The 14,082-nt window shown below is 46.2% G+C and overlaps 1 protein-coding gene across 1 annotated transcript in view; it reads left to right on the forward strand.

Moving 5' to 3' along the window:
* Positions 1–1,657: 1,657 nt before the first annotated feature.
* Positions 1,658–14,082, forward strand: part of pde4dip (phosphodiesterase 4D interacting protein) — a 133,171-nt gene continuing 120,746 nt past the window's right edge. The window contains exons 1-2 of the mRNA XM_084308348.1: positions 1,658–3,262; positions 10,559–10,696. Coding sequence (XP_084164474.1) covers positions 1,886–3,262; positions 10,559–10,696 — 1,515 coding nt within the window. The 5' untranslated portion in view covers positions 1,658–1,885. The remainder of the gene's footprint in view (positions 3,263–10,558; positions 10,697–14,082) is intronic.

Here is a 14,082-nt window from a genome sequence, read left to right on the forward strand (position 1 = left end):
GCTTTAGTCATATGTATATAATCTCTGTTAGGATCTATGGGTAACAGTACTGTATATTGCATATCGTATATGTCACAAATGTAACAGTACTATATACCTGTATGTCATGTATGTCCCTATGCCATAAATGTCATGATGTCATGTTGTTATGTCATAAATGTCACTATGAATTGAAAATGGGGGACCCTGATGTAAACAAGACGGAAGTCTTTCTCTGGTCTGCATCCCCTTAACAATTGTGTGTATTGAGCCGTACTGTATATTGTACCCATTCTGCAATCTGTTAAATAAAGTTTTCATTCATTCATTCATTCATTCATTCATTCATTCATTCATTCATTCATTGATTCATTCATTCATTTCAAACCGAGCAGCCTAAAACATGACAGTGAAATATTCGAACAACACAATATTGGCCTCTTATTTAGATATTTAGTAGGGATGTCCGATATTATCGGCCGACCGATATTATCGGCCGATATCGGCAGTAAAATGTGATATCGGAAAATATCGGTATCGGTTTAAAAACAAAAAAAAACAATAACAATATTTGTTATATATATATCCAGTGAAATTATTAGTTACCTGAAATTATTCAGTTTTTTGGACGGGGAAACCCTGCATATATCGGTATCGGTTGATATCGGTTGATATCGGTATCGGAAATTAAGAGTTGGACAATATCGGAATATCGGTATCGGTAAAAAAGCCAATATCGAGCATCCCTAATATTTAGACATTAGTCGCTCCTCGTTACACAACATCACCGGCACGCACAGTCCATGCTTTAGTCAGTGCAGCAGGAAGGAAGGATCAATATTATAAACACCCCCGCCCCCAGTGAGATGGTACAGTCCAGGGAGGCTGTGTGCTTGTGTCACCCCCGCTCCCCGTGGGATGGTACAGTCCAGGGAGGCTGCAGCCTGTGTCGTCGCTGCCACATCTCTCACTGCCCGGTTCATGGAATGCAATGTTGTTTTTAAAGCCCTGGAAACGTGTTTCGGTGCCGACTGGAGGATCACACGTGATCAGCATGCTCCTCCGCTATTAATAAAGACGCGGTAGATAATAACGGGACCGGTGCCTCTCTCTCCGGTGAACGGGACGCGACGAGAAGATATGTTTACTGTCTCGTGGATTCCGTGTTCGTGTCGGGATCGGGATTATAACTAACGGGGCTGTGCTGCAGGAACAGGCTAAAGAAGGCGGTGCTGTGCTGTCATTCCAGAGACGTGTGGTGATGTAGTTCAGAAGATAACATGCTGTGTCGTCATTAGCAGGAATAACAACTCCGATTTATTAATGATGGATTATCAATAAACATCCTCACCACCTGCCAACATCAACAGCGCGGATGCCATGATTTCCTCGCGTTTTTTTGAGAGTGGAATTGGACTAAAACGTGATGCTGCTGCCGCCCATCGCCATCATAATAATAATGTGGATGTAATAACCACATTATAAAAGGCACACTAACTCACATAACATCACTATTATTCAGTGTATGATGAACAATTTATTTATTCATCTGACTTCCTTGTTGGTGGAGAACCCATTGAATGAGCTGCTGTTGCTATTAGAGACCAAATCATGCTTAACCGGAGACACTCTACTCCATCAACCACTCCTTAGCCTCACCTGAATACACCTCCAATAAGAAAAGCTCTGATAACCTGAATCAAGCTTCAAGACCATAACCCCCCCCCCCCCCCCCCTGTGACGTTAACACCAGATTATTTAACCGTTTTTGCATTTTGGATTAGAAGGCCAGTTTGCTCAGTCCATCACACCTGCCAACTCGAATAAAGACCCCTGAGAACAACAAAGCTCCGACCTGGTGAATAAATCGTACTCTCAAGACGAGACCCCCCCCCTCCCCTTCGTGATGCTGGACGTGGTGGTGAAGATGAAGGAGGTGTGCCGTATCTGCGCCCGCGAGCTCTGCGGCAACCAGCGGCGCTGGATCTTCCACCCGACCTCCAAGCTCAACCTGCAGGTGCTGCTGTCCCACGCCCTGGGCCACGAGCTCGCCCGCGACGGCCGCGGGGAGTTCGCCTGCTCCAAGTGCACCTTCATGCTGGACCGCATGTACCGCTTCGACACGGTGATCGCCCGCGTGGAGGCGCTGTCCCTGGAGCGGCTGCACAAGCTGCTGTCGGAGAAGGACCGCCTGCGGCAGTGCGTGTGCGGCCTGTATCGTAGACACAACGACGCGGGGGACGGCGGCGGTAACGTCGGCGTCGTCGTTGCCCTCTCTCCTGGCTCCGGCGCGGAGACGGTGCTGCTGACGGAGGGCAGGGGGGCTTCTGAGGATTCTCCCCCGGTCGTGGATCTCTCCTCTCTCCAGGTGGCTCGGTACTCTGAGATGATCCAGGACGACCTGACCTACTCCCTGTATGAGTCCTGGGCCGATCAGGAGGACCCTGTGCTGGACCCCCAACACCACCAACCCCATCATCATCACCACCACCACCAGTGCCCAGGATCGGATTCCCTCTCGGGGGGGCAGAAGCCGAGGCGTTGCAGGGGGTGCGCGGTCCTCCGTGTTAACGATTCGGACTACGAGGCGGTGTGTAAGGTGCCCCGCAAGGTGGGCCAGCGGAGCACCTCCTGTGGGCCGTCCACCCGCTACTCGGCTAGCGTCACAGGGGGCGAGGCCTCCTCCGCCACCTCCGGGGGGTCGGAGACCACCACCCCTGTGCCCTCCGAGTCTCCCTCGGCCGGGCCGGACAGCGACAGGACCCTCTGTGAGAGGACGAGCGCCAGCCCTGCCGTGTCCATGGAGTCTTTAGACGTGGACGCCGCTCGCCTCTCCACCGCCGCCGCCCCCCACCCGGAGAGGGAGGAAGTGGGAGACGACGGCACTGCGGCGGGGGAGAAAGACCCAGGCGAGGCTCTGCCGAGGGGGGACTCTCTGTGGGACAATCCCCCGAGCGAGAGCTCCCTCTCCGGGGTGGAGTTGGTCCTGAGTCTGATGAGGGGCTGGGAGTACAAGCCTGTGAAGATCCGACAAGGCAGTAGACTCCCTGTCCTGGTCAAACTCAAACTGGACCCGGGCCAGCTCTCCCTGTCCCTGCCCGTCCCTCTCGGGACCCCCTACGGTGGGGTTAGGATGTGCGAGCTGTACCCCCACCACCACCACCACACCGTGCCGGATGTGGTGACCCCTACCGCCAAGGACGAGCTCCAGGCGGAGCTGGCTGAGATGGAGGAGCAGTGGCTGGACGACTATGTCCTGTGTGGGCCGTTTCGCTTCCAGCAGGTAGCTAGCTGGATGACTATGTCCTGTGTGGACCTGTTAGCTTCCAGCAGGTAGCTAGCTGGATGACTATGTCCTGTGTGGACCTGTTAGCTTCCAGCAGGTAGCTAACTGGATGACTATGTCCTGTGTGGACCTGTTAGCTTCCAGCAGGTAGCTAACTGGCCGGATGACTATGTCCTGTGTGGACCTGTTAGCTTCCAGCAGGTAGCTAACTGGATGACTATGTCCTGTGTGGACCTGTTAGCTTCCAGCAGGTAGCTAACTGGCCGGATGACTATGTCCTGTGTGGACCTGTTAGCTTCCAGCAGGTAGCTAGCTGGATGACTATGTCCTGTGTGGACCTGTTAGCTTCCAGCAGGTAGCTAACTGGCCGGATGACTATGTCCTGTGTGGACCTGTTAGCTTCCAGCAGGTAGCTAGCTGGCCGGGTGCTGGAGAACCTTCCACCTTGAGAGGGTGTGGCCTGGAGGTCTATGATTGATAATTCGCTCGGCTGTTTTTCCAGTTTAAAATGAGGGAGTTGGGAGAAAAGTCTTTCTCCTTTTAGTTTGTTTCCTGAATTTACACACCAATTTATTCCCGCTGGAGAATCATGTTATCTCAGGAAGTTGTGTCGGACAACGCAGCATTGAAAGCGCTGGAAAACACTGATCGATCTTTCTCCTAAGTATGAGCTCCGACAACCAATCCACCGCTTTGTTTATTCTTGTTTATTGTTAAAAGGATCCCCATTAGCTGCCACCTAAGTGGCGAGCTAGTCTTCCTGGGGTCCACACAGAAAGACAACAAAAAACATAAAACATAACAATACATGAGATATATATGACAATCACAATTCACTTAATTAACAATGATAATCTAAAAACAGTAAAACATTGTAGACATCATTATAAACATCAGAATATTTTGCTCACATATTTAAGTAGTGCATTCTCAGGTGGTATTTGAAAGACAATACTTTGCTATTCAATTTACTTATGTTCAGTGGGCAGTTATTCCAATGATTGATGGCACGATAAACAACCGTCCTCTTTAAAGCTTTTGATTTTGGACGTGGTAACAAAATCTGTCCATCATCGGCTGACCTAGTAAAATAAGAATGAACCTGACTGCATCTGACAATTTGTTTGTATAAGAAAACAGGTTGAGACGAAAAGACAGTGTTCCTGAAAAATGTAACCGTGTCGAAAACCAGCCTATTCTTAACCGTTAATGAGAGTTGACGGTGCATACTGATAGTGTTTGTTCTCATGGAACAATGTAAGACTAACCTTGCAGCTCTGTTCTGGGCAGTTTGCAATTTCTTTAGTTGACCTTTGGATGCAGAGGACCATACTGGTGCACAATAATCCAGGTGACATAAAATGTAAGATTTCGCCACCTGTCCCACAATGTATGTAGGGACATAAGAAAGACATTTCCTGGGGCGGCTGGGTTGGCGCAGCAGACATTGCGCTCGTCACCAACGCAAGAGACACCGGGTTCGGATCCGGCTGTCGGTGTTGCCTCCGGCTTGGGCCGGCCGTCATACTAACTCAATTGGCAGAGTTAGCGGGTGGAAGTTGATGGGTGGTAATCTGGACGTTGTGGACAGCGACTCCTACAGGTCGGTTGGGGGACGCCTGCACAGCAGAGACAGGAAATGGCGGGGGTAGTGTGAGCCTCCCACACGTTACACCTCGCCAATGAGAGTCCGCGCTGGCAGGTGAAAAGATGTGACGGGCTGCCTCCTCGTGTATCGGAGGGGACACGTGATGCAAGGCTTCTATCCTCCCTACAACCGGCCAGTGGGGGGCATATGCGAGCAACATTCAAGACAGGGGAGGGGAGAATTGGCACAGTGAAATTGGGATGGGAGAAAAATAGAAAGAGGAGAAAAAGTGGATTAAAAAAATAAAATAAATACATTTCCTCACCATGGAGATACCACTACCCCACATCTTCTTCACTATGGTATCAATGTGTTCTGCCCATGACAGCTGGCTATCAATTATTATGCCCAGTAATTTTACTTTATTTACCTGTTCTATGGGTTCACGAGACAAGTTCAAAACACATTTTTGGTATAGATGACAGTTTATGACTCGAACTGTCAACCCGCTTTGTGTGCCTACCATTCATAGAGAATGAAACAAGGTCACGTCTGTTCCGAATGGCTGTCTCTCGTCTCGTCTCCTTTTAGCACCCTCGCTCGCGGCCACCAACACAGACAGGACGCTCTCTTGATTAGCCTCTGTGAGAGAGCTCACTGCCGAGCTGCTCATCTCTATCCTAGCAACACTTTGGTAGCCATGGCAACTGTTTCCAGGGGCACACCGGGGTTTGCTCAGCCCCCCCGATCCAGCTTCATAAGTTCCCTTTGTCATGTTAATGATTTGACTGAATCTCCCCTCGTATGAAAAGGCTCTCAGTACAGCAGACAGAGACGGCGAGATCATGGGAAAACACTGCTATTACATACAGTCTATTATATATAGGGATGGGTACCGTTCACATTTGAACCGTTACCGGTACCTGTGAATCGATACCATTACCCAACGGTACCTTTTTTCAGTACTTTAGTCCAAACTTCAAATAATTTATTATTATTTATTTAGAACAATTAGTTAATATATATATATACAATATTGCAGCGAGTGTTGTCGTAAAGTGTAACCACACTTGTGACCGCTTTTTACCGAAATGTAGCACCGGTGGCTCTCACGTGAATCGGCACTCAGTAGTACCGACGTGAGTCGGCTGGTACCCTTAAAATAAGTACCGGATTCGGTACCCATCCCTAATAGGAGAAACACTGTTCTGGACAATGACCCTTTCTCACATGAACCATGCTGCTAACCGCGAAGCCTAGTAGTTGATTCATCACTTTCTGATTAGTGACCTGGTGAACGTACGGCCCAGTGAGTCTCGTGAAGCAGGATCATGTGAAGGACGGCACCGCCTTGTAGTGAATTAATTCTCTGGCCTTTTTCTCCCCACATTATCAATTCACCCTTTCAGAGCATCAGTTTCCTCATTTCCTGCGCTGAGAGCGGCAGGTGGTCACTGTTTGGCCGGAGTGCACTGTGTGTACTCAGGCTAATGATGACTTCACATCTCATTATGGATGGAGACCAGGTGCTAGAGCAACAGGTCTCTCCGGGGGAGAGAGCGGCTGTCTGTGGAGAGAGAGAGAGAGAGAGAGACAGCGAGACAAATCTCTATTTTAAATTTTTTTATCACCGATTTTCTGTTAAACATCTAGTCAGCTGTTTAATAAGTGATAGCCTCACCTATATTATGTCGTAAAAAAAACACGCCGACTGCTCATTGCGCCAAAACCTGCTCTATTGTCTCTAATCTCACATAATTCGGTTACTCTAATACTATGAAATGCTAGGGCCCCATTTTTTTACGGAGCTTGTGAATCATCATCATCATCATCAACCTTTATTTATTCTCAAAGACAATTGAGGTCAGAGGTCACCCTCATTTTTAATGTCGTCGAGACTTTACAGACATTTCAATGCACACATTTCTACAATATAACAATAAATATTAATAACTATATAGCATAAAATCAGCACACAAATTGACAGAATAAAAAACAATGCATAAATTGCAGACATAAGAATAGGCATAAAAGACAATGAAAGTAGTGCAATGTAAACGTGCAGGCATAAAATAAGTACAAAAGTACAACGTCGCTTGAATCGACTGCATACACTATTAACAGAGCCCTTGAATGGCTCGGTGGCATGATATCAGTACCTACATCTGTACAAACAAAAACAAGGAAGTGAACGGCACGCTGCCGTGGTAACGGGCACTTCCTCAGGAAGTCATCCAGCAGCGAGCGGAGGACTCTGAACTCACATCATCATCATCACTTTCCATTGCGTTGGAACAGGGAACAGCTTTTTGGACCCAAGTTGGTTTCCTGTGAGGAAACACAGCAGCAGGAAATACACTTGGGTCTATTTTAGAATGTTTACGTTGTCAAGTTTTAAACCATAGAATTCTATAGAGCTCTGCAGAATAGAGAGAGAGGGGGGGAGAGAGAGAGAAAGATACCCTACTTTGGAGGACAGGAGGGGCAAGAGGGTGAAGTTGGGATTGTTTGGGGTACGAGAGGGGGGGGGTGTGTATTGGGATGTTGAGCCTATTCTTCTTCGTTGGTGTTTTTTGTGGCCATCTCTCAAGCCTCTGGAGGGGGTGACTCCAACTCAATCATCTTCTTATCTTGATGAGTCTGAGTCTCTACACCCCCCTAGTTCTGAGTCTCTACCCCCCCCCCCCCCCTAGTTCTGAGTCTCTACCCCCCCCTAGTTCTGAGTCTCTACACCCCCCTAGTTCTGAGTCTCTACACCCCCCTAGTTCTGAGTCTCTACACCCCCCTAGTTCTGAGTCTCTACACCCCCCCCCCTAGTTCTGAGTCTCTACACCCCCCTAGTTCTGAGTCTCTACACCCCCCTAGTTCTGAGTCTCTACACCCCCCTAGTTCTGAGTCTCTACACCCCCCTAGTTCTGAGTCTCTACACCCCCCCTAGTTCTGAGTCTCTACACCCCCCTAGTTCTGCGTCTCTACACCCCCTAGTTCTGAGTCTCTACACCCCCCTAGTTCTGAGTCTCTACACCCCCTAGTTCTGAGTCTCTACACCCCCCTAGTTCTGAGTCTCTACACCCCCCCCCTAGTTCTGAGTCTCTACACCCCCTAGTTCTGAGTCTCTACACCCCCCTAGTTCTGAGTCTCTACACCCCCCCCCTAGTTCTGAGTCTCTACACCCCCCTAGTTCTGAGTCTACACCCCCCTAGTTCTGAGTCTCTACACCCCCCTAGTTCTGAGTCTCTACACCCCCCTAGTTCTGAGTCTCTACACCCCCCCCCTAGTTCTGAGTCTCTACACCCCCCTAGTTCTGAGTCTCTACACCCCCCTAGTTCTGAGTCTCTACACCCCCCTAGTTCTGAGTCTCTACACCCCCCTAGTTCTGAGTCTCTACACCCCCCCTAGTTCTGAGTCTCTACACCCCCCTAGTTCTGAGTCTCTACACCCCCTAGTTCTGAGTCTCTACACCCCCCTAGTTCTGAGTCTCTACACCCCCTAGTTCTGAGTCTCTACACCCCCCTAGTTCTGAGTCTCTACACCCCCCCCCCTAGTTCTGAGTCTCTACACCCCCCTAGTTCTGAGTCTCTACACCCCCCTAGTTCTGAGTCTCTACACCCCCCCCCCTAGTTCTGAGTCTCTACACCCCCCTAGTTCTGAGTCTACACCCCCCTAGTTCTGAGTCTCTACACCCCCCTAGTTCTGAGTCTCTACACCCCCCTAGTTCTGAGTCTCTACACCCCCCTAGTTCTGAGTCTCTCTCTACACCCCCCTAGTTCTGAGTCTCTACACCCCCCTAGTTCTGAGTCTCTACACCCCCCCCCTAGTTCTGAGTCTCTACACCCCCCTAGTTCTGAGTCTCTACACCCCCCTAGTTCTGAGTCTCTACACCCCCCTAGTTCTGAGTCTCTACACCCCCCTAGTTCTGAGTCTCTACACCCCCCTAGTTCTGAGTCTACACCCCCCTAGTTCTGAGTCTCTACACCCCCCTAGTTCTGAGTCTACACCCCCCTAGTTCTGAGTCTACACCCCCCTAGTTCTGAGTCTACACCCCCCTAGTTCTGAGAGAAGACATTCATATTCTGCAGAGTTTTTTTGTTTGTTTTTTGATCCACTTTTTCTCCCATTTTCTATATTTTCTCCCATCCCAATTTCGTATCATCCAATTCAACCCTCCCCTGTCACGAACGCTGTTTCTTGCCTCCCACAAGCCGGCTGCAATGTGGACTAAGTCATACATAGCACAAGTCCCCTCCGGTACTTGAGGTAACAGCAGTCGCATCTTTTCACCTGCGCAGCTCGATCTCTCAGTGGCGAGGAGTAACACGTGGGAGGCTCACGCTGCCCCCGACACTTCCTGATTCTACTGCGCACGCGCACCAACTGACCTGTAGGAGTCGCTGTCCACAACGCCCGATCCCCACCCATCAGTTTCCCACCCCCTAATACGGCCAATGTGTATTAGTATGAACGACCAGCTAAACTGAAAGCAATGTGGAGCGCTGGGCTCGAACAGGCGAGCCCAGCGTCTCCGCATTCGTAGCCGCCCTCATATTCTGCAGAGTTATAGAGCTCCCCCATCTGGTCCTGGAAGTCTCTATGGCTGAAGTTTGCAGTGAGAGACCTTTCTGCTCTTAACCCTTTCACTACCGCACTACCAAAAGGTTAACCCTTTCACTGCGACAATACACAGAAGGTTAACCCTTTCACTGCCACACAACAGCAGGTTAACCCTTTCACTGCCACACTACAGAAGGTTAACCCTTTGCTATCACAGTAGTGTGATAGTAAAGGGTTAACCTGTAGTGTGGCAGTGAAAGGGTTGAAGGAACACACCGTCGCCAACATTATGGGACATGTGCTTACCAAGCTCCATACGGACCACTAGCCTACAGCTTAAAACTCTGGGAGAGGTGTTTTTTAGGCTAGCTGGTCCGTATCCGCTTCCATTAATGTGTGCTAAGCTAGGCTAGTTTACAGCCGGATATAGCTTTTCTATTGAAAGCACAGAGAGGAAATTGAAATTGGTATCAATCCTCTTGTCTGACTCTGGATAAGACGGTAAGCGATAACATTTCCCCAAATGTTGGCGTGTTCCTTTAACAACTAGAGAGAGATGCAACCATGAGATACCGTAGTAAGTAGGGTGACCAGGTGTCTCCCTTTTGGTTGTACTGTCCCACCATTTGACCGAACGTCCCACGTATTGAGAGGATGTCCCTCTTTTTGAAGCAAAAAAAAATAATTGGTCTCGGTGAAGACCATGTTATTCTAATAAAAAAAATTACATTATCTATCTGTCCCACTTTGTCCCACCAAAATCTTACTGATGTCCTGCTTTTGGACTTTTTGCATCTGGTCACCCTAGTAGTAAGGCACTGTGGTTACAGATGACCAGGATGACCTGATCAATTAGACAGACCGAAAAATCACCCACTTAAATTCAAACATTTGTACCTGAGAATGTCCCTCCTCATACTCCTTTTGCCATTTATAAGTTTAGCTATGCGACATACTCAGGGATATTGGGGATCGTAAAAGCAGTTACATAATGTATGTTTTAAACTTAGCATAGTAGCAGAGTTATGGAATCTCACCAACACGGTTCTTCATGTGTTTGTGTATGTGTTATTGAATTATACTAACATGATTCTCTCTCTCTCTCTCTCTCTCTCTCTCTCTCTCTCTCTCTCTCTCTCTCTCTCTCTCTGTAGAGGCTGATTGGTGAGCAGCAGGGTCAGCTGACTCAGTATGAGAGCGCTGCAGGTCAGTGCGTCAGTGAGCTCCAGAAGGCCCAGGGCCAGGTCCACTCTCTGCAGACCAAGATCAGAGAGAGTGAGAGCAGGAACCAGGTACAGTACACCTTTTACACACACACACATACTGTACACACGCACACGCCTCATACGCCTCATTCCCACACAAGAAGATAGATACCAATGTCCCCTCTGTGCGTTCAGTAGAAATCTATCCGGCTACAGGCTATAGCCGAGCTCGGCACAAATCAATGGGAGCCGATATGGATCAGCTAGCCTACTAGTAGCTGTTGGCCAAAAACACCTCTCCTGGCATTTTAACCTAGGCTACCTGATCCGCTTACCATTCATTTGTGCTAAGCTAGGCTAGCTTGCAGCCGGATAGCTTTTCTTTTTTCGTCTTAATTGACTGATATCAATCCCTGTCTCTTGAGCCGTTCAGCCATTGTGTAGTGTGATGTGGGCCTGGTGCCAGTGTGTATAGAATAGAATAGAATAGAATAGAATAGAATAGAATAGAATAGAATAGAAATACTTTTATTATCCCGTGGGAAATTTGACACTGCAAATCGCTCAACATTTAAACATAAGAATAATAAGAATAATAAAACAAATCAATAGGATAAGAGTAGAGTAAAATAGAATAAAAATGGAATAAAATATACAGTAAATAAATACAGTAAAAATATACTGAGGTCTACAGTAGGTGTAGTATTGCACAGTGCTGTTTCAAAAAGTCCAGGAAGATGGTAACTGCCACTCTGTGCTCAGTGATTCAGTGAGGCACAGTGATGCATTGTATAGTCTGATGGCTGTTGGAATGAAGGACTTCCTGTGCCGTTCAGTGCTGCATTTGGGTAGTGTGAGCCTAGCACTGAACATGCTCCTCCTATCAGCCAAGTCTGTGTATAGTGGGTGGGAGGGGTTTTCCCTGATGGCCTGGAGCTTAGCAAGGTTCCTCCTCTCCGCCACCCTCGCTAGGGAGTCCAGCTCCACCCCAACCACGCTACTGGCCTTCCTGACCAGCTTATCCAGCCTGGTTGTGTCCCCTGCTCTCAGTCTGCTGCCCCAGCAGGTCACAGCGTACAAGAAGTACCAGTATGGCAGCCATTGAGCCTGTAGCCCAAGGTTGGGTGCTACACAGTGGTGGTGAAGGAGGCAATTTCCACCCTACATTGTAAAGAGTAAGAGTGTCTAGAAAAGCGCTATATAAATGCAATTAATTATTATTATTATTATTATTATTATTATTATTATTCCACTGAAGGCACAGAGATGGAATTAGTATCTACCTTTCTGTTCCTTTAAAAACGTTGCTATAAAAATCCCACTTCACGAAACGAAGAAGTCAAAACAACAGACAGGACACACTAATGTAACGACAGGCGTCATTATGACTAGGGAGGCACCGATCCAACTTGTTCAGTCCCGACGGCGATACCGATACCTGGGCTTTGGGTATCGGCCGATACCGAGTACCGATCCGATACCCATTGTTCAATTAATAAACTGTATGCCTCACTGTGTGGAAGAGACTGGGATCATTCTTTTGTGCAAGGCAACATCAGGCTTGACTTAAAACATTACTTTCTTAACTTAGTGAAACTAAATGTAACATATTAACACATAGATATAAATGTACTGAATTATTAATTAATATATATATTAGGGCTGTCAGTTTATCGTGTTAATTAGATTAATTAATTACACAGCAAATTATCGCGTTATGAAAATTAACTCAAAATTAATTACATTTTTTTTTTTTTTTTTTTTTTTATAGCTTTTGTTTTATCTCATTCATTCCATAAGAACGTAGAATACACATTTACAGACTTTTTTTAAATGGTCCATTTGCATGTTCTTAGTATCTGATTCTAGGGACATCTATGGATCTCAGGGAATGTATTCCCAGTGTCAGAAATACTGTGTCTGTTAGTAAATTGTAATGAACCAAATGAGAATATCAATAATTATTTTTTTATCTTTGACTGTGAATAACACTATGCTCAAATTAACCAGACCTGAAAAATCTAAGCAAATTAATAGATGGAAGATGATTAAACAGAAGGTTTTGTAGATACAGTACTGAATTCTGCCATCCGGACACATGCAATTTGAAATATGATTATAGAATATAGAATATCAGGCATAAAATGGTTATGCGATTAAAATGCGATTAATTAGATTAATTAATTACAAATCCTGTAATTAATTAGATTAATTTGTTTAATCGCCTGACAGCACTAATATATATATATATATATATATATAAAAATAAATCGATATATATATATATTCTTTTCCCGATACCCGATCCAGCTATTTTAGTCATACCGGGGCTGATATCAATATCGGATCAGTGCATCCCTAATTATGACGTGACTTGGATTGTTTTTGAACGGCCCTCGTGTGACGTGTTGCTGTGAAGGAGTCATCTGCTCATTGAAATGCCGTCACGACAATCAAGTGAATAACGGATACCAACTAACATTCAGCCGCATGATGAGTCTGAAAACCATCTTGTCATCTTTGTCATTCTGATGCTAGAAGAGCTGTTTTTTAATACAATTCTTAGCAGTCATAACGTGGGACAGGGTTCGCACAAGGTCCTTGAAGTGTTTAAAAAAAAATTAGAAAAAAAGGTCAAGGCCTGGAATTCCTTGAAAACAGCCAATTTTTTAACAAGTTGATGTAAAAAGTCCTTGAAATTCAAATCAACCATCGCATTGAACGTTTTGTTCATCCATGATAACTAGTTGTTGGAAATTGGTCATACATTTAAACATTTTCTATAAAGAAACTGCATTTAAAAGTCAATTGTATCCTTTTAAATGCCCTTTTAAAATGAAAAATAGTGCTTAGGAAAGTACTTGAAAGTCCTTGAATTTTATTTTGCAATGTCTGTGGGAACCCTGCATGGGAGTCGACAGGTCTCCTAGTTTTCTCACCCCAGCTTCGTCTCGATCAAAGACGGCGGTGACGTGAATTGAGATCAGATTAGATTATATTAGATTCAAATATATTGTCATACAGCACAAGTACAGTACAATGAAAAGAAGTTTGGCATCCAACCAGTGCAAATGTAACAGTAAAGTGTAATATACAATGTACAGGTGATTAAACTGGGTATAACATATATACATTAGTACTACTGAGTAATAGTGCTAATCAGATGTACATACAGAGTTGTAGTATTAAATGTACAGTGATACAGGTATAAAGACAGTATGGTACTAGTAAGTCAATACTTGACTTGAAAGTCCTTGAATTTCATTTTGCAATGTCTGTGAGAACCCTGCACTCCTCTCCTGCTCACTCACTCAGCATTATCACGTGTTTACTGTGCGGTAATAACAACACATGGTGTGTATCAGGGTTGTCCTCTGTTCACTTTCAATTCACTCACGTCAGTCAGGAAGTACGTTTTTCTTAACATTTAAAACATTGAAAAACCTTTTTGTTATGAGAAGGTTGTCATATCA

Source organism: Notolepis coatsorum (genome assembly GCF_963971535.1).
Source record: "Notolepis coatsorum genome assembly, chromosome: 2".
In the NCBI taxonomy this organism is placed as follows: Eukaryota; Metazoa; Chordata; class Actinopteri; order Aulopiformes; family Paralepididae; genus Notolepis; species Notolepis coatsorum.